The 27703-nt window shown below is 44.1% G+C and overlaps 1 protein-coding gene across 5 annotated transcripts in view; it reads right to left on the bottom strand.

Moving 5' to 3' along the window:
• The window catches only part of PALM2-AKAP2 (PALM2-AKAP2 fusion), a 583545-nt gene that overhangs the window by 61220 nt on the left and 494622 nt on the right, over positions 1 to 27703 (bottom strand). For all 5 annotated transcript variants that reach the window (XM_029614157.1, XM_029614167.1, XM_029614175.1 and 2 more), the window contains one exon: positions 9502 to 11941. In XM_029614157.1, the coding sequence (XP_029470017.1) occupies positions 9502 to 11941 (2440 nt within the window). The remainder of the gene's footprint in view (positions 1 to 9501; positions 11942 to 27703) is intronic.

Raw genomic sequence — 27703 nt, 5'->3', positions numbered from 1 at the left:
TGAGGAGAGTTCAGAGCTACTGCAGGCCCTTTCTGATTTTCATTTCTAATGCTGCTGCTGCCACCTGCAGATCACTGTCGGGCTTGGGATCAGCCAAGAGGGCAGGCCAAGTATGCATGGGCTAGTGGAGATTGCCACTGCTCCTGTGTCCTCACCCACAACTGAACCTACCCAGGAGAAAAATGTCACCTCTATCAGTCTGTCCTCGCTTCTCACTAGTTGTCATCCACCTTTGCCCTGGGGTCTGAAGGAAAATGTAGCCAGTGACCCTGGCTAGGAGGATGTTTGGAGTAGGGGGTGTCTGAAAGAAGGGATCAGATGCAGGAAGGACCTGAAGGTTGAGTCAGTTGGAGAGGGATGGGCTGTGGAGGGAGAGAGGGGGTGGGGAATGACAAAAGATGTAAAAGATGCTGGAAGTGAGAGGGGATCAGCTGGGGAGGATGTCAGAGAAGGGGTGGAGGGAAGAAGGTGAGGCTAGAATGTGAGACAGAGAGAGAAGGGAGGACATAGGGTCAGTTGGAAGTTATAAGAAGGGCCTGAGACTAAAAGGGGATCATCTGGGGGGCAGAAGTTGAGAAATGGGATCCGCTGGAGGAGAGGAGGTTACAAGATGAGATCCTCTGAAGGAGGTGGAGCTTGCTGGAGGGCAAGGAGGTTGAGAGAAAAGATTGACTGGAGAGGGCAGAGGCTGAGAGAGAGGATCACCTGGAGAGCGAGAACGGTGAGAGTGGAGTGTTTGTTGGAGGGGGACTTCACCCCTACTAATTTGTTTTGCTCATTCACTGGGATCATGTGAATTTTCAAGTGCTAAAATGGGGTCACAATGGCTAAATGTTTGGGAAGCCCTGATCTAGAATCTGTCAGGTAAAATTTAATGCTAAAAACAATGCAGGATCATGCATTCTTTAGCTGGGAGGTATTTTAAATTTCTCAGATTCTTTTTTATGTGTGTTATATTTTAATTTTGTCATGTTTGTAAATTAAGTTGTTTTATTCTCTATATTATGTTTTGTTGTATGTTATTTTGATTATATATGTTATCGTAATATATATGTTGGAATTGTAAGTCGCCTTGAAATTATTTTGATGAGGCGGGTTATAAATTTGTTAAATAAATATTGATTGCAGTGTAGGAAGAGAAGTTCTGTGCACAAAAGAAGAGCAGGATCTGTGGGTGATCATATCTGATGATCTTAAGGGTGCAAAATAGGTAGATAAGGTGATGACAAAAGCCAGAAGGATACTTGGGTGCATAGGGAGAGGAATAGCCAGCAGAAAAAAAGGAGTGAAATTGCCTCCATATAAGACCTCAGTTGAAGTACTGTGTTCTGGAGATCACACCTTCAAAAGGATATAAAATGAATAGAGTTGGCCTAGCACACAACCACTAAAATGGTCAATAGTCTTCATCATAAAGCCTACAGCATCAGACAAAGATCTAAACATGCATGGCAGAAAGGACAGAAAAGGGAGATATGATAGCGACATTCAAATACCTCCAAGGAATAAATGCACAGGAGATGAGCCTCTTTCAACAGAAAGGAGGCTCTATTACAAGGGGATCCTGGGATAAGGGTAAAAGGAGGTAGACTCAGGAAAAATCTAATGAATTATTATTATTATTATTTTTTTTTTTACAGAAAGGGGTGGATGCATGGAATGACCTCCCTGTGGAGGTAGTAGAGATGTGGAGATAAGGATGGTATTCAAATTCAAGAGAGCATAAGACAAGCACCTGGATCTCTGAGGGAGAAGAAGGAGCTACAAAACAGAACAGGAGATGTGTTTGGGCAGTATGGTCTTTTTCCGACATCATGTTCTACGTTTCTGTTTTGCTCTGCCTGATTGAACTGCAACAGCGTTCTCATTCCAGGACAGGATGCAGTCATTAGTATTGCTGGGTGTGCCCCCTTCACTGCTGGCACTTGGCAGTTCTTTGTGGTGGTAAATAATCCATGATCTCTTGAGAAGACACTCACCCCTCCCATGGTGCCTCCATGTACTAACTGATCTCTGTATGTATGTCAGTGGGAGAAGGGGGAAGAATTAGCTTGGCTCAGGGTCTCATTCACCTTTCAGTTCGAGGGTGTTGCTAGTTAAGGATGGAATGTGTTCCCAATGCAGTTTTTATCTCAAAGATTATGGATTCTTCACACATACAAAGCACTGCCATATGCCAGCAACAAGAAGGATGCACCCAGCAGTGCCTCGTATGTTAACAAGGATTATGTCCATTACTTGAGCTTTTAACATGCATAATTTCTCTCTCTCATGCTATCTGTGCTTTTATTGCACACACTTATCTTTTGCAAGTTTAAGCTCAAAACAATGCTAATGAGTTACTGTGATGCAAATTTATGCAAGGCTCATTAGCTAATGACACAGTGCTAAAGTATGAGTGATAGCTTTGCAAACACTCTATCACAAAAATGTTAACTACCCCTTGGAGAGAGGCAGTTAAGATTTTAGGAACACTTTACCTGCTGGGTAATGTGCTAAAAGCAAGTCTCTTGATAAACTTAACTAACCTATCCAAAAACTAGTAAGTCTATATTCAGACACAGTCCAGATAAAAAAGTTTGCCGGATAAACTTACCAAGCTAACTTTGGAGGGATATTCAACAGTATAGCGACACTATTAAATATAGCCGGTTAACTTTAGAACAGTTCTTTGCCTCAGCAGACTTAGCTGGCTAACAACTCCTCCCAGTTATACCCCTGGATAGTCCCTAACTTATCCGGCTAAAATCTAGCATCCTATCTTATTAGCCAGCTAGAATTTAGCCGGATAAAGGCTGAATATAGCCAGGTAAGCCATTTACACGGGTAACCATTATGTTATCTATCTAAATGGCTTTGGAATATGAACCTCTAGGATCCTAAACTCTATCCTCGATGCGATGAGTCTCTTTTCATTCCTCAAAATAATTGCTGTTACAGCAGTCAAATTCTGCTACAAATCAATCTTTTTCATAACAATTCATCTGAAAAAGGGATCTGCATGATCTTGAAAACTCATGTACATTATCTATGGATAATTTTACGTGCTTGCAATAAATAGTGTCATAACTTTCAATTTTCGCTAGAACCATGATGGCAGCTGAAACTCTTCATTCTGTAACAAATAATAAGATAAGAATTTCCATACTGGGTCAGACCAAGGGTCCATCATGACCAGTATCCTGTTTCCAATAATGGCCAATCCAGGTCTCAGGTACCTAGCAGGATCATAAACAATAAATAGATCCCATGCTGTTAATGCCCATTGATAAGTAGTGGCTTTCCCCAAATCTATCTGGTTAATAACAGTTTATGGACTTCTCCAAGAACTTGACAAACCTTTTCTAAACCCAGCTATGCTAGCTGCCTTTACCACATCCTCTGGCAATGAGCTCCAGAGCTTAACTGTGCGTTGAATAAAAAAAGTATTTTCTCTGGTTTTAAATGAACTACTTTACTAACTTCATGGAGTGTCCCCTAGTTTTTGTATTATTTGAAAGAGTAAACAACCAATTCACATTTGCCTTTCTATTTCACTCGTGATTTTATAGACCTCTATCATATCCAACTCTTATAAAGAGAAGACAGTACGGGGCTTCTCTCATCTCAATTTGGAGGGCTATTGTTTACTTTCTAATAAAATGTCAAATACCTCCAACTAAAGAGGACAGAGGGAATTAACTTACAATGCTCTCTAGACCTAAAAAACAAAAGAGATATTACTCTTTTTGCATTCCATCCTTCACAGAGATTCAAAATGTCTAATCCACAAAAAGTTAACTTTGGTTACCACAGTTTCCATCAACAATGGCCATCTACAAACATCTGCATATAAGAAACAGATGCAGCTACCTTTGCAGTTCCAGCTGCTACTCTTCACATACAAAAAAGTCCATTATACAGAGATAAGCCAAACTGTATCACAGAACATGCTCTGACCCAAGAGGTAGGGATGAAAATCCTCAACATCCTGACTGAATCCTTCAAACACAAAAAGGATACAATTTCAAACTCATCTCCAGAAGATTGTTACTTTGCTTGAAACACACAGGGCAAACCTCCTGCAGTACAAAGAAAGGAAAAGCACAGATACGCAGGTAACATGCAGCGCATTGCCATGGTCAGCCTTGCAAAATCTGGGGGTTACACGCATACGTCTTGGCCCTACCCTGCAATGCCCATTCCCCGCCCCTTATTCTTGATGTGCACACAGGTATGTACGCGTGTACTTCCTGGGGCTTCATAAAATTTGTGATGCTCACGCGAGGCCCACATACGCGTGTATGGGGCCATTTTTGCGCGAGCAATGCTTTTAAAATCTATCTGTTAGCCATCCCATATCTCAGGGACACCACATCTACTCATTACATGGGAAAGGGTCATTCAGCAAAAAGGAATCCTATTCCTTTACCTCATCTGAAGTAGCATTCAAATGCACAGAATATGAAGAAGCATGCTAAATTGGTGAAGCAGGCCAGAAACAACTCACAAAATTAACCACCACAGCAAAGACCAAGGCAATGACTCTGTGAGGGAGCACTTTCCAGGGACCAGACAACTGCATCAATGACCTTATCAGCAGGATACTTAAAGGGAAATTCAAAATAATATAAGAATAGAAGACATTTGAAGATAAAATTATCAGACACTTTGGAACAGATAATTCTACTGCCTACGACCCCCACCACCACTTTTCCCTTCCCGCTATCATTGAAATGCTTTTTGGGATTCACTTATTTTTTTCTGTTGTAAGCATCTTTTGCTCATGCTGTTCTGACCTGAGGAAGGGAGTATATGACTCTCTGTGCCATACCTGCACAATCCCCGGCTCCCGCAGGTAGACATGGACAAAAATAAAATCTATCCTCGTGGATCCTGCTTCACAGCTCAAGCTGCCCTCTCTGAGTCACTACAGGATAGACAGGGCAACAAGCCTTCAAGTAAAGCTCGCAATGGGGCCGATGCTGTAAATCTGTGCGGAAAACGGGCGCTCAGTGTCCTAATGCCGCCCAGCCACCTCTCCTGGGCCCGCGATTGAATATTTAAATGAAGGGGTCGCCTTGCCAAGGAGGTGCTAGGGACAAATGCATGCCCCTAGCGCCTCCTTGGCAGCAGGTACCCAGGAGAGGTGGCTGCCAGTGGGTTAGGAAAACGGACGCTCAGTTTTAAGAGCGTCCCTTTTCCTAACCTGACTGCTGCCACACTTTTTTTTTTTCAATCTTTTGGTCCTTTTGGTTCCTCCGACTTAATATCGCCGCGCAATTAAGTTGGAAGAAGTACAAAAAAGAAGCATTTTTTGCTTTTCTGTGCACCTTTTTGGGCTGCTCAGAAATTAACGCCTGCCCAGAGCAGGCATAAAAATGTGCAGATTGGGTGCACATTTTTTTTTTCGATCTGGGGAGAATTGCTAATAGCCTCATTAACGTGCATTTGCATGTGACGAGCGCTATTAGTTTCACGGGGGGGGGGGGGGTTTGGACGTGCTAATCCCCTTATAGAATAAGAGGGTTGTGGGCGTGCGTCCAAAACCCACGTCCAACCACGGGTTAAACAGGGCACTCGGCTGCGCGCACCGTATTGCATTGGGCCCTATGTGCAGAGCTGGATGGATTTTCCCTTCTCAAGCACAGAAGATATAAATGCTTTACCACAATTAACCCATTCTATACAGGAGATTTTGGAACAACAATGAGGACATTAGCTCATGCATAATGGGGCTTTTATCAGGAGGCAAAGCAGGGGCCTTGCTGGTGAACTCCAGCAGGAAAACCCCTTGCAAGCACAGGCCCTTCTCCCCAGTGCACAGCTGCCCCATCCCTTTATGCATTCTTCCCACCATCCTGGTAGTGAAGAACACTGTAAAACTGTACAGAAACGCTTGCATGCACAGATCTGCAAAGAATTTGTCTTCCAACCTGACCCAGGAGGGCTGCACTCTGCTTCAAGTTCAATGGGAAAGGCAGATTCCCCCCCACCCCCAGGTCTACTTATTTCCAGATGGATCTGTAGAAAACCCCAAGTGGTGCTGCTGATTACGATGCAATCCGCTTCAGTTTTTCTGAAGTGGATTTCCAAGGATCTGCAAAATGTGTTTCTCTCACTAAAACTGATTGCACTGGAGTGAGCCCCAGATGTGCGCGTTTACATTCGGTACAGTACGTGCCCGTTGGTTAATGAGTTGCTTCTGAGAATCAGACTCTTCTCCTTTCCAGCTGTAATGGCTGCCTAGCTTGCACGGATCACTTATGCCTGGGACGGATGAACTTTCCCAGGAGGCTCTGCCTTTCCTTCCCATCCCCAGCAGGACAATGGCTCAGATGGAACAATGTACTCTTCTTGTAGCCATGGCCAAGGGACACACATCCTACGTTGTCCTGGAGCGTGCAGACCAATTTATAGTAGCTCCTTCCAAAAAACAAGCTAAACTTCCAGTAGTAAAAAAAAATAAAATGCTGTGTTTACTTTCTTCAGTCCTTACCCTTCAATTTCTTGCTTGGAACATGACGTATGATTTGTTTTAACAGTAACAGAGAGTCTATGGTAGACTTTTTTTTTTTTCCCAGGACATTAGTGCCAAGTCACATCTGTCCTCAAACTGTTAGAATCTAATGGCCCCCTATTTTCTTGTAGAACAGACTGGAAAGCTGTACAAAATGTACTTCGCAATTATGATAATATAAATACTGTATCTGAACAGGAACTGGAAAATTCATCTCGGAATACCATTCAAAGGATTAGATCGAAAGCAGCATCTTGCATATGTGTTTTCTCTAAAGACAGGCCTGAAAACCAATTCTTCAGGTCTTTGATCCAAATTCCCACCCTTAATCCTGGGGGTTCTCCCACAGATGGAGTTTATTGCACTGCAGTCTTAGGCAGTGATTAGTGATTGACTAAACGGTGGCAGAGAACCAGATCTCTGCAGGTCGCATTCTGATAAACCCCGCCCAACAGCAAGTTCCCAGGTAAGGGGCAGAGGTTTAGAACAGTCACTCTAAATCAAGAAATCTGCACCCCTCTCTGGTTCCTTCCTTCATACCTGAGGTTGCATTCCCTGCTTTTCCTTATTCCGCCCTCACAGCTTCCAGTCTGGAAGCCTCTCCTCTCCCTTCTGTCTGGGAGTCAGTAAGCCAACTGGGGAGACGACACGAAAACATGAGAAATGGTTTCTATGCATTTAAGTTTGCAATTAAAATGCATCTGGTTCTGGTGCCAGTTAATATTGAGGTCCATATTCAAAAGCAGACATATTCAGCCACTTATCCATCTAAATAATAGCCGGATAAATCATTATCCGGCTATCATTTAGCCAGATAAAAAAGGGAGTTTTGAGGTCATTCTGGGGAGATGGTTGACTTATCCGGCTAACATAGCCGAATATCAGGTTTATCAACTAGGTTAGTCGGATAACTTCAAATCAGGCCTAAAGTCCGGCCTTGTGCAGCCAGATAACTGGCTACCTATCAAGATATCTTCAAAAGATATCCGGGTAACTAGCACTCCTTATTGAAGTAAATAAAATTAATTTGTGGGCCTTGCAGGCCTCCTGGCCCAAACCCATGCCCCCGAGTATCATCTACACGCTGCCTCAGACCTCTCTCCCAATCCCTTCATCTGGTTTAAATAAAAAGTCAACTGCGATGTCAGGCCTAGCCCTCCCCTTCCCTCCATCCCCAGGGTCGGGCCTGGCCTTCCCCTTCCCTCCATCCCCAGGGTCGGGCCTGGCCCTCCCCTTCCCTCCACCCCCGGCATCAGGCCTGGCCCTCCCTTCCCTCCATCCCCATTAAATATAAAAAGTAAATTCCCATCTAATGTCCCCCCCCCCCCAGCATCGGACCCCTCCCACCTATCCACCCAGTTCCTTAAGCAGCCTATTTTTTATGCTGGGACTGCAGAGCAGTGCCATCCCAGCTGTTTCCAGCTTTATTCTGGTGATAACACTGGAAGTGTTTCAGACCAGGAGGCCCACGAGGTCAAGGCCGGTAACTTTAGGCCTAATCAGCCATATTTAAACACTGGCCGGTTAAGCCTAAAGTTACCTGGCTGTATATAGCTTGATAACTTTATGGCAATATTCAGCAACAGATTTATCCTGCTGAATATATGGGACAGGTTATCTGACTAACTTTAGCCAGATAACTTATCCACTACGCAGCCTGCTGAACAAGGACTTCATCATGCGCACGCCAAGGCAGATTTGTCATATTCTTTGTTGTCCAACAACTTTAGTAATAGTTTTAAAATGAATTATCCTGTGTACATTTAAATGTATATGCAGCTGTAAAGAGATCTTATTGCTTAATCCCAGAATTCTGTTAATATATAATAAGATACATATTAATAAGTATCAGTAAAAAATTGAAAAAGATAAATAACACTTGCTAAATTAAGACTTGCAGTTGGTATTATATTTTTTTTTAATATTTCTGTACATGATCGTCCTCTTCCCTTATTTCCATTGTATCATATGATAGTCCTCACCTACCTCTACATTCTCCCAAAACCTGTGGAGATGTCAGCCTGGTTGCTCAGTTGCAATGCTGTGCACTGCCCTGTAGAGGATCGGGGTTTGATTCCTTCCTGGGCCAGGATTCTGAAGAGGTAGCACTCACAGTCCCTGGGGGAAGTCGCAGTCAAAAAATGCAACAGTGGAACCTACTGAACGGTCTTGGGGCCCACGACTGCACGGGTCCATATGGAGCTCTGGTTTGTGGCCCCTGGCCAAGGACTATCGCCACAATGGCTGAGGGAGTTAGTAAGGAAATATAAAATAGGGGGAAAGCCCCTGGTAGTTGCAAACGAAGGCTCTGGGCACTGTGGCACAATGAGGCCCAGTTCCATTTGAACCGAAAACCCAAAATAGCAGGAAGGAAACTGCCAGGCCAAAACAAATATGCTGAGGAAGTGAACCAATCAGCAGAATTCAGTTGCATTCTGGAAGTGATGGAAGCTGGGTATTGAAACTCCTTAGTTCAAGATGAAGCACTAGCTTGATTTTTAGTAAATCAACTTGCTCATTTTTGGACTCCACAGCTTCCCTTTTTGATTTTATTTTTGGAAGTCCTACGTTTGTTCTAAAATCACGTATTACCTTTTTTTTTTTTTTTTATGGTTGCTGCGAAAGGTTTTTAAAAGACTCCAACAGTCTCTGTGCAGTATTTATATTGTCCATGCATCAGTCTGGTATGAACAGGAGGCATCAGAAAAGCGCTGGCAGAGCAGCAACATTAACTTACTTACATTCATCATGGCAGGAGCAGGAGCAGCTTTCATAAACTTTATGAACTAATTATTTCCATAGGAAGGAAGTAAAATCTTTAAAAAGTTTGTAGCCCACCTATCTAACCTTCTAAGCAGAGAACACAACTACATTCTTTAATTAAAATACTTTAGCCAGTGCTGCTGCTTTATAGCTATTTTGAATTAAGCTATTTTGCTGCAACAGACATCAAATTAACTGTCCCGGTGCATCGCGTAACATAAGTTATTTCCGAGCCTTACCTGGAGCAGTCTTGTAGCACACAGTCCTGGTGGGCAGTGCAGGAGCAGCCTTGCTGCTGGGACTTTGAGGGTTTTGTAGGTTCTGCCTCTGTCTCTTCAGTTCTTCCTCCCTCTCCTGGGCTGCTCTTATCTCCTCTTCAATCATGGACAAAGTCCGTTGCTTCTTTGACCTCAGCTTAAAGGGCCCCACTGTGACTTCGGGCTCTTGCGAGGCCAGGATGGAAGCGGTGCTTCTCAGTTCAGCTGCCTCCGAGTACTTGCTGAAATAACTCACCTCCTGTCTGTTTTCCTCTTCGATAACTTGATGGCTACCGTAAGGTACTGGAGAGGGCTGCAGATTTTTCTCTTCCCTGAGTTCAAAATCTTGGTCTGCTGAAGTCTTTGGTATCACTATCACGTCCCTTTTTTCTCGTACTGGAGAAGAGACCTGAGGTGGCTCAAACTTTGTGCTTTGGTTCTCGGGACAAGCCGATGGCAGGGTGCCCATTTTCTCTTGCTCCTGTAGGGGGCACAGTTGCTCCTTTGCGCTTTCTTGCTCAGTTGAGCTCTCCTGTTTTGTGGGGTTCACATGCTCGGCTGAGTCTTTTAGTTTTGTAGGTCCAGTTCTTTCCACTTGCTCAGCTATGGCTTGTTGAATTGCATTCTGAACTAGAAGTCCAGCCTGGTATTCCAGTTGATCACTGATTAGCAAGGATTCTGAAAATGTGGCAGATGGTGAATAAAAGGCAGGACTGCTATATGATTCGGAAACCCTCTCTAGGCTGTAGTCAGCAAGGTTGTCAGACATGGGGGTCTGTGGCTGAGAAAAATCTCCAAATGAATTTTCTTGGAAAGCATTTATGGTTTCATTTGATGCACCACTGTCACTGATATTGTCCATGCTGAAGTCATTGGAAAGAGTTTCCAAGATTGTCGTATCCTGAGATCTCACAGATAATTCATCCAATCCAGAATCGAGCTCTTCTGGAGGAGAAGAAATATTGACGCACTTTGAAAAATGATCTGAAATGTCATTGTCATACTCCTTTATCTCAGTAAAGATTGCTCTGGCACTCATAAACTCACCATCATCTGTCCATGACTTGATTGGTTGTCCAATTTGTGAGTTATCACCCCCTGAATATTCCCTAACTGGTTCTGTGGGAGTGATCGCAGTTCCTATGTGCTGCTCCTCAGGAACACAGGAGAATTTCTGTGTAGTTTGATTGTCCTTAACTTGTACCATTTGTTCACTTACAGGAGGAGGAGGCCTTATCGCTGTGACTGGAGCAAATGGTCTTTCAGTTTGGGTTGCACCTAAGGACTTGTAAAAAGGCTTTACAGAAAACAATTTAGGAGTCACGGATCTCTTTTGTGGAATCTGATGGTTAGGCTGGCCTGTGTTTTCCATGACCAAAAACTGTTTTCTAGCAGCTGAAAAGTCTATTTGCTCAGTGACAATATCTTCCTTGTTTACAGTAACTGGCTCTGGTGGTACAAAAGAAAAAGACTTTTGGATTGGAGATGGTGGTAACATAACCTGTTGCTTCCGTTTGCGTTCTATATACTTCTTGTGAGATTCTAGATGCTCGTCATCTAATTGCTCCTCAAGTGTTTTTTCTTGAGGAGGATTCCACCACTTTGTTGCAATGCTGGGATTCTTTTTCACAGCTTGGTTTTTGATAAGCTCTTTTCTTTCTTTTTCCAGTTCTATGACTTCTTCAGATGGTCTCACTTTCCTAACTCTGATCTTCTCTTTTTCGCCCTCATCATCAAAGAGCTTAGATGGCTTCTTGTCTTCGTGGAATGCTCGTAGTTCAAACTTTGCCTCTTTCTTAATGGTAGTTACGGTTATTTCTCCATCTTTGGAGGACCTCCTTGAACTGTTTGATGAGCTTGGACTCGCAGGATATTTTACATTGTCACAAGTCTCTTCTTTGAGTTGAGTCTGTGGGTGGCCATTAGTCTTGAATTGCTCCTCTACTACATTGGGTTCACTCTGTTCAAAAACAGGCTGTTTTGAATCAGCTATAATGATTTCTTCTTCACTGAGCATAGCATTGTCTGCAATATTTACAGATGGCCCAGAGTAATCTAGGAGGATAGCACTTGGCTGGGGAGAGGAGGTTCCATTGCAGGTGTTATCTACAGACAAGTCACAGCAGTTTGCTTCCAGCACTTCATCAAGATATCTGATCTCTTTAGCCACATCACTGTCTAGGGATTCATGCCTGTCCTTGAGCCCATTGTGACAGGTAATTGGGGAAAAGAAATTAGTCTTACTGTCCAGAGGGTTGGTTGAAGTTACCAAGATGATGCCTTTATGTTCTGAGACTGGACTTTCAATTTCCATTGTTCCTTTATTTGCACAGAGCATGCTAGCAGGATCTTGGAGACTGGCACTATTTCGATCTCTATCCTTTTTCAACTTACTGTCATCCTCACAGATTTCAGGTGATTTCTGAAATGAAAGAAAAGAAAAACACACATGAAGAGATGCAAATGTCATAGATGATGGAATAGGCCAAGTGTTTACAAATGTATACACAGCATCTAGAAAGCAACTAGTACTTAAATTAATGAAAACCCCTTCAGAATTCCTATGTGATGCTGAAACAAAGGCAAATCTCTGATTTTTCTTGTTAAGCCATACACAACATGTTATAGCAAAGGGCACCAGGGAGCTGGTTCTCCACTCAACATGCACCATTTCAGCACTTAACCTGTCAGTATGTGACACTTCGAAGAGCACTTCTCCTCCTAGTGCTGTACAAGGTTACCATTAAAATTACCATCTTGCCACTCACATTTCAACAAAATGACCCTTAAAGTTAACCTTGAAAGAGGCCATTGCTTTGTTTTCAGTTACCATAGTGACAGCAGGTGATTTATCACATAGGATGTCAATACCGGAAGTGATAAGAGCCAAGATCCCCAAATAAAGGGAGACAGAGGAAGGAGATGTGTGTGTTATTGGGGTTGCTCTCCCGTTCAGAGGTATTTATTAAACATAGCTCATTTCACTTTTTCATCATGGCAGAAATCAGAAAATAAAAAAAACCCGCACATCTAAAGCAGTGGCTGGGAGATCTCTATCACGAAATGCTCATTTAAAAATGTGATTTAGGCATTACTGTTACTATTTTGTTCACCAAACTGCTTAAAAGTAAAAAGTGCTTCTGGATTTTCGGAGGTGATAAAATGCTAATACTGCAGCTTGCTTCACAGCTCATACTTGAAAGAGTTTGTCAATAATTTTTTTTAAATTCTTCCAGCAGTTTGTACATAAGCTTTTAAAAAATTACTCTGCAGGCAAAGTAAACGTGATTTTGAATTTGCCTGTGCCTGTAACAGCGGAATAAATAAACTGAAGGCTGTGCATGGCTGCATTCATCCTGTCCTGGAAGAATCTGCTTCAAAGGGCAACTTTATGTTCCCATTTTGTCTGCTGCCAGTATTTGGAATCGCTAGAAACAGAGAAACAGATGTCGGCAGATAAGGACTACTTGGTGCACCCATTCTGCCCCTTTGTGCCTGGAACAAGACTGCTGAATGTTGTCCCTCAGCTTAAGAGAAAATAAACAGAAGTAAAAACCAGAAGCCTTAGATCCTAGGGAGGGCAATTCTCACACAGCTCGCACAGGGCTGTATCTGCCATTACTTTGTACCCAGCAGACTTTAGCCTGAATTTACAAAGTGAACGCCCGTGCATAAGTCCATTTTGCAAATTCACGGGTGCTCCTGCTATGCATGCCGACGTTTGCGCTCGAAGTTCTGCCCACTTCCGGGCAGGTGGAACTTTACTTTTGAAAGTCAGAAGTATGCGCACGAATCCTTCCCGTCCTCCCCCCCTCAATACCTCCTGCGAGGGCACCTAATCAAGTTACCCGTGTCTTTGCACGCACTGGCGCCCAGCTGATTTTCCAAAAGCAATTTATGTGCATAAAGCAGATTTTATGCACTTAAAATCCTTTCCAAAATCACCCCCAGAAAGATTATTAACAGACTGCAAGTGGGCCTCATTTGAAGCCACCCTTCTCCTGTATTTACTGCGCCCCTCAAATTCCCTTTAATGTCACACCCTCTCCCTCCAAAAATACACTTCAAAAACTTAGGGGGGTTCCAATTTTCCAGTTGCATATAGAAAAAGGTTAACTGTGATAGGTTTATTATCCTGCAGCGGAGAAAAAGTAGTCAAGAGCTTAAAAGACAAGATAAATTCAAGAGAGTCGCACTCCAGAGCCCGCCATAATCCAGTGCAAGGGAAGAGGCAAAGAAAAGGCAGAAGAACGAAAGCACATTGCTGTGCTATAGGGGAGCTCTGTGGAAGAGAAGGGACTGGCTCTCCTCCAACAGGGTGGAGAACTGGGAGGAAGCCGCTCTCTCACTGCACCGGAAGGGGCACTGTTTCTTGGGAACAAGGCGGAAACAAGAGCTCAGCAGGCTTGCATGTAGGACCTGGCAACCACAGAGGTAAGGGGGCTGGTGCTGTTAGCTGGAATGAGATGTAGGCAACTGCTTTCCAGTGGAGGAAATGCAGACAGAGCTGGGGAAGGCCAGAGCGGAAGCTAGGAGCTGGGGACAAGGAGCCCGGAGGAGGAGTGTATGCTGCTTGGCTCAACAGAGGTAGACAGAGTGACCAGGCACCTGGAAGCCCCAACCAGCCACATCAGTTTTACACATCACCCTATGTAATTACTCAGTACTATGGTTACACTGCAGGGAGCTGCATACCCAAATATAAAAAGCAATAATAATAGCGGTCATAAACTGGATTGATATGATATCTTTCATTCAAGCAGGATCATAACATACTTTACAAACAGAATAATTAAGAAACACAAACACGGCTGTGCTATGATAAGGGCAAATTTAATCAGTCAGTAGAATATAATAAAAACTTCCATTCAGTATCCTCTTCCAAACAATGTGTCCAAGGCTATCATGTAATTAGAGTTCACAGCTGCACGACAAACATTTCCTCTTAGCTAGCTACAGGAAGGGCAAGTTTCAAAGAAACCTGCATATTTTACAGTTCCTACACTAGTATTCAGAGTGGGTTACAATAAATACAGTCATAATTAAATAAAAACATGCAAAATAAACACATCACACAATAACACATTAAAATACACTGAAATTAAAATCATAATTAAAACCATCCAACAAAACCCTATCACAACTAATAGACTTGAGCAAAATAAAAAGCCTTAAAAAGCTACACGAAGTTATGCACACATGCAAAAGTAGGGCCAATTCTGAAAAAGGTTTCAGTGCGTAAAAGTGGAAGTCACGCACATACAGGTAAAAGGAGTGCGCATATTGTGGGGTGGGTATTGTGGAGGGCGGTGTTACAACGGTCTACAGACCTTTGCGCCCTAGGCAGACCAATGTAAAACGCCCTCACCTTGAGTTGAAAGGACCCCCTTATAGTGGGAGATATACAGAGTGTCATATTCTCTCTCTCTCCCGGCTTCTTAAAATTTGCGCATTTTTAATATCTACCTATCAAGCATTACTTTGCAGAAGTGGAACTGTGCGCATATTGATAATGTTGTACATATATGGTAAAGAAAAAAAGAGGCATTGTCATAAGTGGAGGATAGTAACATAGTAACACAGTAATGAGGGCAGAAAACGACCAAAATCCTAGTCTGCCCAGCAAGCTTCCCAAGGTAGTAACTGCCGCACCGTGCAGGTTACCCCCATGTTTCTCTTAAGGGTAGTAACTGCCGCTCCGTGCAGGTTACCCCCATGTGCGCATATTTTATAAAATACCTACCCCTGTGCATGAACAGACGGAAATATGCACGCATTACAATTATTTTCTGCAAAAATACATGCATGTACTTTTATAAAATGGGTTTAGGAAATAACTGGATCCATGTACAAAAAAAAAAAAGCGTGCATACTTAAACATAAGTGTGCCTTTTTGGGGCAGAGATACGCAGTATTTTATAAATTCCGTGGCTCCAGCCACTCAACAACGTTGCTTACTGCAACAGGTGTTCTCCGAGGACAAGCAAGATGTCCATCCTCATGCATGGGTGACATTATCCAATGGAGCCCGGCACAGAAAACCTATGTCAAAGTTTGTAGAACTTTGACTGCGCCTCTCTGAGCATGCCCAGCATGCATTATACCACATGGCCACGCGAGGTCCTTTCAGTCTTGTAATTTAGCATTAAAAAACAGAGAAAGTAACTCCAATGGGAGAACTGACATCCCGCTGTCCTCGAAGAACACTTGTTACAGGTAAGCAACTTTGCTTTCTCCAGGGACATGCAAGATGACAGTTCTCACCCATGGGGAATCTCTAGTAATAGGCTGCCCCAATGAAAAAAAGGGGACACAACAATAAGAAGTGCCAATGGATACAACAATATTTTTGTTAGCAAAAAGGCTTAATTTTTCCATTTTATACTTAACCTATGAGAGGGCAGACTGGAACAAAAACGACAGGCCCTAAGAGGGGTTATACACCTCAAAACAAAATTCTTCAGGACAGACTGGCCAAACATATTGTCACGTGGGCCATCCTTGTCCAAACAGTAATGATATGTGAATGAGTGGACAGAACTTTATGTTGCAGCCTTGCAGATCTCCTCCATGGGACTGATCACAGGTGAGCCACCACAACTGCCATGGCTCAGACATAGCATGTCTTGATATGGCGCACCAGATTCAGCAATGTCTAGGCATGACAGAAGGAGATGCAATCTGTTACCCAAATAAATATAGCAATTCCCAGTCAGTATCAAAATAAACAAAAAGTTGGGTGGACTTTCTATGGGCTTCAGTCCACTCCAGGCAGAAGGTCAAGGTTCTTTTGCTGTCCAAACTGTGCATTGCTTGTTCACCTTGGTGGACAAATAGCCTGGGAAAACATGCTGAAAGGACGATTGACTGGTTAAGATGAATTCTGACACTACCTCAGGCTGAACTTAGGACAGGTGTGTAAGACCACCCAATCATGATTAAATGTGGTATAGGGTAGATAAGATACTACAGCCTGGAACTCACTGATCCTGCATGCCAAAGTGACTGCCAACAAAATCATGACTTTCCAGGTCAGGTACTTCAGGTCACAGGAATGCAGTAGCTCAAATGGAGCTTTCATCATTTGGGACAAAACAACACTAAGGTCCCAAGACACAGCAGGAGGCCTGACAGAAGGCTTCCACTAAAGCAGGCCCCACATAAGCTGGACAACTAAGGGCTGCTCAGAGACGGGCTTACCTTCTACATTGTGATGGTAGGTACCAGTTGCACTAAGGTGAACTCTTATGGAATTGGTCTTGAGACCAGACTCAGACAAATGTAGAAGGTAATCAAGCAGTTTTTTGTGTGGAGCTGGAGAAAGGATCTGAGGTCCTTTGCTTAAATCACACAGCAAACCTCCACTTAAATCTATAGGATTTTCCAATGGAATCCTTTCTTGAAGCTAAAAAATTGGAGATACATTCAGGCTGATACAGTAAAGTGCGCTCCGACGCACTATTAGCCGGCATTTGGATGCGCCTTTTCGACGCGCTAGCTTTACCCCTTATTCAGTAAGGGGTAATAGCGCGTCCAAAACGCGCGTCCAACCCCCTCAAACCCAATAGCGCCCGCAACATGCAAATACATGTTGATGGCCCTATTAGGTATTCCCGTGCAATTCAGTAAGTAAAATGTGCAACCAAGCCGCACATTTTACTTTTAGAAATTAGCGCCTACCCAAAGGTAGGCGCTAATATCGCCTACCTTTGGCGATATTATGTTGGAGGTCCCGAAAGTTTAAAAAAGTAAAAAAAAAAAAATTTAAAATGGGCCTGCGGCTTGAAAACCGGACGCTCAATTTTGCCAGTGTCCAGTTTCTGAACCCGTGGTTGTCAGCGGTCTTGAGAACCGACGCCGGCAAAATTGAGCGTTGGCTGTCAAACCCGCTGACAGCCGCCGCTCCTGTCAAAAAAGAGGCGCTAGGGACGCGCTAGTGTCCCTAGCGCCTCTTTTTACCACCGGGCCTAATTTAAATAAATTTATTTACTGTATCGCGTGCACAGGAGAGTGGCCTGTGCGCGCGCTGGGAGAGCGGGCACTCTCCCGTGTTTTTACTGTAACGGCCCGATTGTTAGTTAACTTAACGGGTTGCAAATCAACCTCTCAATATCCAAGGGGTAAGCAACAGGGGCTTGACGCTGAAATAGCACAATCTGCCCTGATCCTGAGTGATGAGATCTGGGGAAGCTCCCAGTTTGATAGCTTCCCTGATAGAAATCTTCCAGAAGAGCGGGAACTAGATTTGTTTCAGCCAAAAGGGGATCATGGATCCCTTGTCCTCTCTGAGCTTTAACAGAATTTTCACTACTAGTGGAACTGGAGGATACGTGTACAGCAGTCTCTGTCCCAATCCAAGGCAAAGGCATCTGAGGCTAGTTTGCCATGTGCCCACTTTCTCAAACAGTAGAGTAGGATCTAAGGGGATACGAACAAATTCATCACCAGTGTACCAGTGGAGAAAGATTTCATTTGCTACCCCCAGGGTTCCAAGGACCGAGTCAGTCTGTCTGCGAAGACCTTCTCCATGCCAGTCACATTCGTGGCCCTGAGTATCATCCTCTGAGACATGATCCAGTCCCTCAGCTGGATGGCCTCTTGACACAGGAGATATGAACCCATACCTCCCTGCTTAATGATGTAGTATACTGCAATTTGGTTGTATGTTTAGACAAGGTTAACTTTGTTGGATAATAGATCTCTGAAAGCCTTTAGAGTGTATTGGATCACTTGGAACTCCAGGAAGTTTCCCTGATAAAAAGCGTTTCCTGGTTGAATCATAGGCATTGGGTACACAACCACTCTACATGAGTTCCCCAGCCCAGGTTGGGTGCATCCATTGTGAGGACAATTTGAACTTTGACCAGATTGAAATTGTCTCACTATCAGGACAGGAGTCTCTGAATGGTCATGTGACATGGATGTCATCTCGTAGGTCTTGAGTGGCTTGCAGCCACTGAGACCTTAAGGTCCATTGGGCTCTCTTCATGTGGAAATGTACCTTGGGAGTGACATGTACAGTTGATGCCACAAGGCCCAATAGGCTCAGCAGGTCCCATGCTGACTTGTTTGTATTTCACCTGCTGCAAACATCAAAGTGGTAGCCCTTTGTTGCAGAAGGAAGGATTTTGCCTATTCCCCGTCTAGCAGAGCTCTGATAAAACTCCAGTTGAGGTGACGGGCTCAGATGAGACTTGGGGTAGTTGACAATGAACCCTAGTAACTCCAACATCAACAATGGTCATATGTATTGATTCCTTGGCTCCTGCCCAAGATGTAATCTTGACCAACCAATTGTTCAAACAGGGATACATGTGCACCCCCAGTTTGCATAAATGCACTGCAACCATGGCTAGGCATTTTATGAAGACATGTGGAGCAGATGTTAGCCCAAAAGGCAGAATGCAATACTGAAGGTGATGGTCTCCTTCCATGAATCTGAGATATTTCCTGTGACTGGGAAATTTTCTATGTGAGTGTAAGCATCTTTTAGATTTAAAGAACCTAGCCAGTCCCTTTTTTGAAGAAAGGGGATTAAGGTGCTCAGGAAAACCATCTTGAACTTTTCTCTTTTGATGAATTTATTCAAGGCCCTTAGGTCTAGGTTAGGATGGAAGTCCCCCTGTTTTCTTTGGACTCAGGAAATATCTGAGAGTAAAATCCTGCCCTCTTTGCCTTTGTGGACAAGCTCCATCATGTTGGCCATTAAGAAGGAGGAGAGCTCTGTTCAAACAGTTCCTGATGTGGAAAGTGATCCACAACTGAGGTCCAGGGGCCGATTTGGGGGAGACCCAACAGCTTTAATCTGTACTGTCTCCTGATGATGCTGAGGACTCGTACGTCCAAAGTTATTCTGGGTCACCGGCTTACATAAAAACATAACCTCCCTCTGACTGGAAGGTCCTTTGGCATGGTGCTAGAACATTGGCTATGTTCTCCACAATCCAGTCAAAACACCATCCCATGTGTGGACTGGGTTGTTGTCAGAGGCTTAGGCACCTTCTGCTTCATCAGGCAGGCAAAAGGGGCCTGTTGTGTACAGGACCCAGGAAGTGGAGGATAGTGCCTTCTCAGCTGGAAAAAGTGCCTCTTCTTCCTTTGCCTCGGATACCTCCTGGAAGAGGAGGAGGCTATGTTTTGAGTGCCACTGGAGCAATGCTGGAACACTGCAAAGTGATCTCTGATCTGTTTGACTGCATTCATCATTCTATCTCCTAAGAGATTCTCTTCTGCATTTCTGGATGGAGATCTGAGTTTTGCAGGCAGGCAAGTGTGCGTGCTTCCATCCCTATTGCAGAGAAGCTTGATGCTGTCTCAAAAACATCAAAGACTGAGCGGACCATATGTTTTCCACATGCTATCCTTTTGTCACCAGTGACTAGAGAGCATCTAGCTATTTTTGAAGAAGCTGTTTGGCCACTCCCTGCATTTGTTTCAGCACGTCCTGCATAAACTGGCCCATGAAGAGCTGGTAGGAAGCTATGCAGGTGTTAAGCATAGCTCCTTGAAAAACTTTTCTCCCAAGGGTGTCAAGGGTTTTAGAGTCCTACCTTGGGAACATCAAGGAATGAGTTCTAGACCTCTTGGCCTTCTTGAGTGAGGCTTCAACTACCAAAGATTGATATGGCAACTGACTCTTTTCGAATCGGGGAGCCTTTTAGATGAGCTGGATCATGTCAACCTTCCTATTAATGGGAGCCACAGAGAAGGTTTTTTTCTCACATCCCTGGCTGTACTTCCTGTAGGAATTCGTGGACTGGGACTGCCATGATTTCCTTAGGGGACTCCACAAACTGGAGGATGTCCAGGATTTTACTTCTGGATTCATCCTCTGTCTGTAAGGTAAATGGAATGGCCTCAGCCATTTTCCTGACAAAGCCTGTGAAGGAGAAGTCCTCAGGAGGGGACTTCCTTCTCTCTGGTGGAGAAGAGGGGTCAGAGGGGAACTCCCATTAACATCTCATCTTCAGAAGGATATGTGGAATCATAGCCACACCCCAAGAGTATTTGGAGTCTTCAGTGACCCTAGTCTGCTGGTGCTCGACCCCCAAGCCAAAGTATCACGGACTGATGTACTTTGCTGTTTTGGCATGTATCCTTAGAAACTTTGACGGCCCGAGGAAATTGTTCCCCAAGGAGCCAGTGATCAAAGACAGTACAATGGTCACCAACCCCAATCCTTCTCTGGACATCAGCAATGGATCAGGCAGCAGTGCTTCGTCAGCAAGCACCTATGAGGAATCAAGGATTGATGGTGCCTGCCTCGGTGCCCTCAATGCCCCAGCACTGAGATCCTGCAGCACCTTCTCAAAGGCCTGTTAGATCTTTCTGTCCAACTTTTCTTTGAAGATAGCTAATGTCAACACCAACTTGGACACAGAAAGGTTTACTATGAACTCCTCGGAACTAAGAGATAGACTGGTGGCAGACCTTTGGAAGCAGTCGCAAGTCCCTGACTTGCTTAATGGATGAGCTCTCCTCGATCACGGAACCGATTAAGGGGATTCTCGACAAGTACCCATCAATCCCTGCTCCTGGCATCAGGCACCACTGGAGACTGATGATGACACTTCTCAGACTTCCCTTAAAGGCTTGGCATGGGATCTACTCGATGACAGTGTCAATGAGACAGAACCTGATGCCTTCTTCAATCAGGAAGAGTCAGAAGAAGGCCAGTCTCTAGATCGAGGGAACCAAAGGGCCTCCTAATGCCAATGACGCTCTCTCTACTGATGAAGCTCCAATATCTATGCCTCCAATGCAGATGTTAATGGATAGGTATTACAATGCCCAAAATACTTTTCCAGGAGTTCCATTTGGGGCAGGGATCCTTTCTGGGTCATTGTCGCACATTTGACACACCCCTGGACACCCCCAGCCACAGGATATATCTATCATAGGGGTGCGATAGACATAATACTTGCATACCATGAGAGTCGCTGAAACCCACTAGACATAATCAAAACGAGGGAAACAAAGTCAGACTCAATGGTGCTGGTGATTCAAAGGCCAGTGGGCACAGACAGTACACCGCCACAGAACTGAGAATGAAGACATATGGAAACTTAGAAAAATTACCGAAAAACCTTACCTAGGGTAACTACAAGGGAAACAACTGTAGGATCCTGCGACAAATGATCCTGCCAATTTGGCAAAAACCACAAAAGGTCCAGAAAACAGGAGAGTGATATGCAAAACTGCAACTTGACAGCTCTGTAGAAAAAGAGAGAGGGATCACAAGGGGATGTGTGTCATAATGGCATGTGTGGGCATGCTCAGTAATAAAAACGTTGACATAAGTATTCCATGCTGGGCTCCCTCAGATGATGTCACCCATGTATGAGGACTGCCATCCTGATATTCCATGGAGAAAGCAGAGTTGCTTACCTGTAACAGGTGTTCTCAGAGGACAGCAAGATGTTAGTCCTTGCACATGGGGGTGACATAATCAGATGGAGCCCCAACACCGAAAAATTGTCAAAGTTTCAAGAACTTTGTCATGCCACACTGAGCATGCCCTATTCATCACATTCACGTGGGGTCCCTCTTCAGTCTTACATAAATCAAAAAACAGGAGAAACCCAACTCCCCAGGGTAGTGGGCAAGTTTCATGAGGACTAACATCCTGCTGTCCTCACACATGGGTGAATCTTTAGCTACAGAATGTCCCCCAACATAAAAGGGGACCAACAAATATCCAACCAGGTGCCAATGGGCACAACAACAATGGTGTTGTTGGTAACAAAAGGGGGAGACAGTCTGAACCCAAACAACAGGTCCTAAGTGAGAGAGATTTGGGTTCTACACCTCAAACAGATTCCAAAGGATAGATTGGCCAAACCTACTATTGCATCGGCCATCTCTATCTAAGTAATAGTGAGATGTGAAGTGTGGAGAGAACTCCATGTCGCAGCTTTGCAGATCTCCTCCATGGGAACTGCTCACAAGTGGGCCACAGATGCTGCTATGGCTCGGACAAACTGAGCCTTGACAATGCCCCCAAGATGCAGCCCTGCTTGGGCATAACAGAAGGAGATGCAATCTGCTAGCCAATTTGATAGTGTCTGTTTGGCAATGGCAAACGAAACAAAATGATGGGTGGACTGTCTATGGGCTTCTGTCCACTCCAGATAGAAGGCTAAGGCTCACTTACAGTCCAAACTGTTCAGGTCTTGTTTACCTTGGTGTGAATGGGGCCTGGGAAACAATGTTAGTAGGACGATGGACTGGTTAAAATGGAAGTCCGTCACCACCTTAGGCAGGAACTTAGGGTACGTACACAAGATCACCATCATGATAAAACTTAGTATAAGGTGGATAAGCCACTAAGGCCTGGAGCTCGCTGACCCTAAGAACATAAGAACATAAGAAAATGCCATACTGGGTCAGACCAAGGGTCCATCAAGCCCAGCATCCTGTTTCCAACAGTGGCCAATCCAGGTCATAGGAACCTGGCAAGTACCCAAAAACTAAGTCTATTCCATGTAACCATTGCTAATGGCAGTGGTTATTCTCTAAGTGAACTTAATAGCAGGTAATGGACTTCTCCTCCAAGAACTTATCCAATCCTTTTTTAAACACAGCTATACTAACTGCACTGACCACATCCCCTGGTAACAAATTCCAGAGTTTAATTGTGCATTGAGTAAAAAAGAACTTTCTCCGATTAGTTTTAAATGTGCCCCATGCTAACTTCATGGAGTGCCCCCTAGTCTTTCTACTATCCGAAAGAGTAAATAACCGATTCACATCTACCCGTTCTAGACCTCTCATGATTTTAAACACCTCTATCATATCCCCCCTCAGTCGTCTCTTCTCCAAGCTGAAAAGTCCTAACTTCTTTAGTCTTTCCTCGTAGGGAAGCTGTTCCATTCCCCTTATCATTTTGGTAGCCCTTCTCTGTACCTTCTCCATCGCAATTATATCTTTTTTGAGATGCGGCGACCAGAACTGTACACAGTATTCAAGGTGCAGTCTCACCATGGAGCGATACAGAGGCATTATGACATTTTCCGTTTTATTCACCATGCGTGCTGAGGTGACCGCCACCAAATATATGACCTTCCAGGTCGGGTACTTCAGGTCACAGGTGCGCAGCAGCTCAAAAGGAGTTTTCATCAACTGAGCTAACACCACATTGAGGTCTCAAGACACAGCGGGAGGCCTTAGGGGAGGTTTCAACTGAAGCAGGTCCCGCATGACGCATACAACTATAGGCTGTACAGAGATGGGCGTACCATCTACACCACAGTGATATGCACCAATTGCACTAAGATGAACTCTGATGGAGTTGGTTTTTAAGCCAGCTTCCAATAGGTGTAGAAGGTAATCAAGCAGGACAATGGACCTAGGACCTTCTGCTCACACCATACAGAAAACCTCCTTCACACCATACAGAAAACCTCCTTCAGTCTATAGTACTTTCTAGTAGCCACCAGGACCCGAGACACATCTTCCGAAAAATCGAGTGTTTGCAAAACTAACCTCTGAACATCCAGGCTGTGAGCAACAGGGCTTGGTGGCTGGGATGTCTCAACCTGCCTCAATCTTGCATGATGAGATCTGGGAAAGTTCCCAGACTGATTGGCCTCCGAATGGACAAGCCCCTTATTGACCTGTCTTGGTCAATAAGGGGCTACTAAGGGTATCTTGTGAAGAAAATTGCGTTAAGCGAAAAAATGAAGTTTTCCAATGAAGCCAAATGTAAGCTCACAAACTGCAATGCTGCAGCTCCGTGGAAAAAGAGAGACAGAAGAGGGACCCCGTGTGGACGTGTGGTGTAGGGCATGATGAGCATGCTCAGTGTGGCAAGTCAAAGTTCTAGAAACTTTGACATTAGTTTTCCGTGTCGGGACTCCATCTGATGATGTCACCCCCATGTCTGAGGACTACCATCCTGCTTATGCTTGGAGAATATAAAAAAGTGCTGTAAGTTTAGATGCACAGTTGAAAATCACATTCTGTATGCATGTACTTTTATGTGCATGGAGGGAGATGTCCCAGGAGGTGTAGTCTGAGTGGGATTGGGGTTTAAGTACATAGATTTTGATTTTTAAAAGTATGCATGTAAACTTTCTTGGCAAACCTACACACACCAAACAGCAGCTGTAATTGTGCAGGTGTAGGTTTTGTCTGGATTATTTTCAAAGCGACTTATTTCTGTAAGCCTGCTTTGAAAACTGCTGTAACTTATGCATGTTTGTTGACAGTTTTAAAAAAAGGTCTTTATCCATGTAAATGGCTACTTACACGAGCAACGGGGCTATCTGAAAACCGCCCATCATGTACATGGGTAAAGGTCCATTCGTTGCTCCACATGGGTACTTTTATCTGCATTCAGTGTAGGGTTAGGGCAGGGAATGCTACATCGCACCTGGCTTTATATTTTCAAAAGTACGCACATTGTTTCCTCAAAAATGTACCCACACAGTTAAAATGTGTCTGCCCAAAATCGCTGTGTGCACAGATTTAGCCTGACAAAAATGGGGGAGGGGTTTGCCACAGTTAGTGCAATATCCAGCACAAAGTGTCTAACTTTTCCCTGCTACCTGCAGCTGCACCAATGGCTGGCCAAGGTAACTGGTAAATCAATCTTCACTTCATCAGGTTAGTTGAGGCTGAACACCTGGACTAAGTTTACTGGTTAAAATGAGCCGGTTAACCTTGTCTGGCAGTTCTTCGAAAATCTACCTCCACACTGCAAATCCTTTAGCTGTGCCTTGTCTGTTCCTGTGTGGAAATGCTGGCCCAGCTCTGGAGCTATGTGAGACTCCAACAGACAGCAGCCTCTTTCCGTAACTGTACTTGGCACTGTATGAACATTTTCACATTTCGATTGACAATGTTAGATTCAAAACTCTAGAACACTGCGCAAGAAGTTCCCAAATCCAGTCCTCAACAATCCTCAACTCTTGGCTTTCAGGGGATCTAAAATTCATTCTTGAGAAATATGTTTGCATAGATTCAGGGGCCAATTTACTGAAGTGTGAATGTTAATTCCTCATTTATTATTAACTCGGGCTAATATGGGTTTGAGCAATAAACTATTAATGAGGCGTTGCATGCAAATTCAATTCATTAATATTACAATGGGGTTAATGCAAATCATTTTAGGAAAGCAATTTGTGTTAACTCACTGATTGTACAAAACTACATCTCCTCAAAGTGTATTTTAGGTTAGCCTCAGGGGGCTAATGCAAGGCCTGAAGAAGGCTATGGCGACTCCCAAGATCTTCCCCCTTCCCCCATTCTGTGATAGTAAAAGGCCTCTGTATGGTGAAAGACCCCCTCCTCCAGCATCTGGAAAACACTCCTCCACAGGCCAAACAATCCTCCTTCCCCATTCAGAAGAGGCCACCACAGGCTAAAGATCCTCTTCCCTCTACTCCTTTTCCAAAAGAGTTCCCAACAGGTAGAAGAGTCCTCTGAAGACTGAAGACCTCCTGCCCCAGTCCCCACTGTTAGAATCCCTCACTCTCCCTTCCTACCCCACCTAAGGGTAATAATAGCTGGAGAGGGAACTGGACAGAGCAACCCCCCCTCATGTCCCTCTGGCTGGCAAGCAAAATGGCACCAACTAACCTCACACAGTGACTGTTATTTTGTTTGTCAGAGCCGGCAGGGGGCACTGCTCTCTTCTACTCCTTTTAAAGCTGTCATCATCCTCAGGAGGAGTAGGTAGGAGGGGGAGTTTCCAATGTGGAAGGGAGAATCTTTCAGTCTGCAGAGGTTTCTTTTGGGGTGGGTAGGGGTGAGCAGGGATAGGGACCTTTGGACTGTGGGAGTCTCTTCCAGTTTAGGGGAGAGGATATTTGGCAATGTAGACCTTTTATTATCACCGGGTTATGTATTTACCTCTAGAGGCATGTTATTGCTGCTACTAATGCATTGGGTGTTATTGCCTACAAATTCCCAGGATTTACACAGTTTAGTACATGGAGTGTTTAATGCAAGATTTTGTAGGAGATAATGCCAGTGTTAAACTATTAATGCACATTAGGGGATGATTTTAAGGTGTCTTAGTACATTGGCCCCTTGGTCAAATAAGCAGGTTAAAGTGCATATTCTGATTTCCATCAATACCTCACCTATTGGGGGAGGATGGGTTACTTGAGGACTGGAGTAGGGAACCACTGGACAAAATCATCAAATGGCAAAGGAGTAAAGCTAAAGTAAGAGCCTGCTGTTGAGGGTTGATCTTCAAGAGAGAGAACAGTAAGGGCATGTGGACCTAAAATCCCAATTAAGCAGGACCTTGGCCTAACAGAGTGCATGGCTTTTATCTTTGCTATAAACTCTTAATTTCCAGCCCCCCCCCCCCCATCACGCAGATCCTGGTGTTAAATAAAAGTTAAAAGCTAATCAAGATAGCATAATTTTATGCTACCTCAAATCAGAAGCTGCAGCAAAACCACTTCATTTCCAAGCAAAGGCTGTATTGCTGTTCACTTGATAGCTCTAACAATTTATCATTCCTTGCACACAACAAGCAAAAAGCTCCGTGACTGATAAAGATCCTCCAGAGGTTTCAGAAAGTGACCGGATTTTGCCTTCTGTTAAGTAGCTGCTCTAATGATTATTCCAGTGAGATGACACATGCTGAACAAATGAACTGGAAACTTCTCTTCACAAACAGAAGCAACTTTAATTTTCTTTTGGCTCCCGTTTATGTTGAATCATATCCTTTTCAAGACTTTAAACCGACCATGTCATAGTGATGAAACCTTTTCTAAAAACCATAATGGCTGGAACTCTTCTCAGAAGCCATTATTGCACAATAACTCACGCACAAACAGAAGGCCTGATTTACTAAGGCTTTTCTCTCATTCTCTGTCTATGGGAGAAAAGCTTAGTAAATGGGACCCTTAGATTGTAAAACCCTCTGAAGACAGGGAAATATCTACAGTACATGAATGTAATCTGCTCTGAAGTGCCTGAAAAGCAGAATATAAATGAAATACACTTCTAAAACCACCTGCAAACTAATGAATAAAAAAATCTGGGACGCTCCAGCAAAATGCCCTGCGGGGATGCAGGTGGCAGCCAATTATAGCTTCCTCATTGCCTCCGGAAAGGAAACATGAAGCTGACCCACCATGCTTCAAGCGGGTACCAGCACGGCCATCCGAAACCCCCAGAGAGTTTAGACGCCCGGTGTGTGTTAACCAGGCCCAGTTCCAGTCTT

Source organism: Rhinatrema bivittatum, chromosome 1 (genome assembly GCF_901001135.1).
Source record: "Rhinatrema bivittatum chromosome 1, aRhiBiv1.1, whole genome shotgun sequence".
NCBI lineage: Eukaryota > Metazoa > Chordata > Amphibia > Gymnophiona > Rhinatrematidae > Rhinatrema > Rhinatrema bivittatum.
Note: the sequence above shows the minus strand (reverse complement) of the source record. Positions and strands in the feature narration are given on the sequence as shown.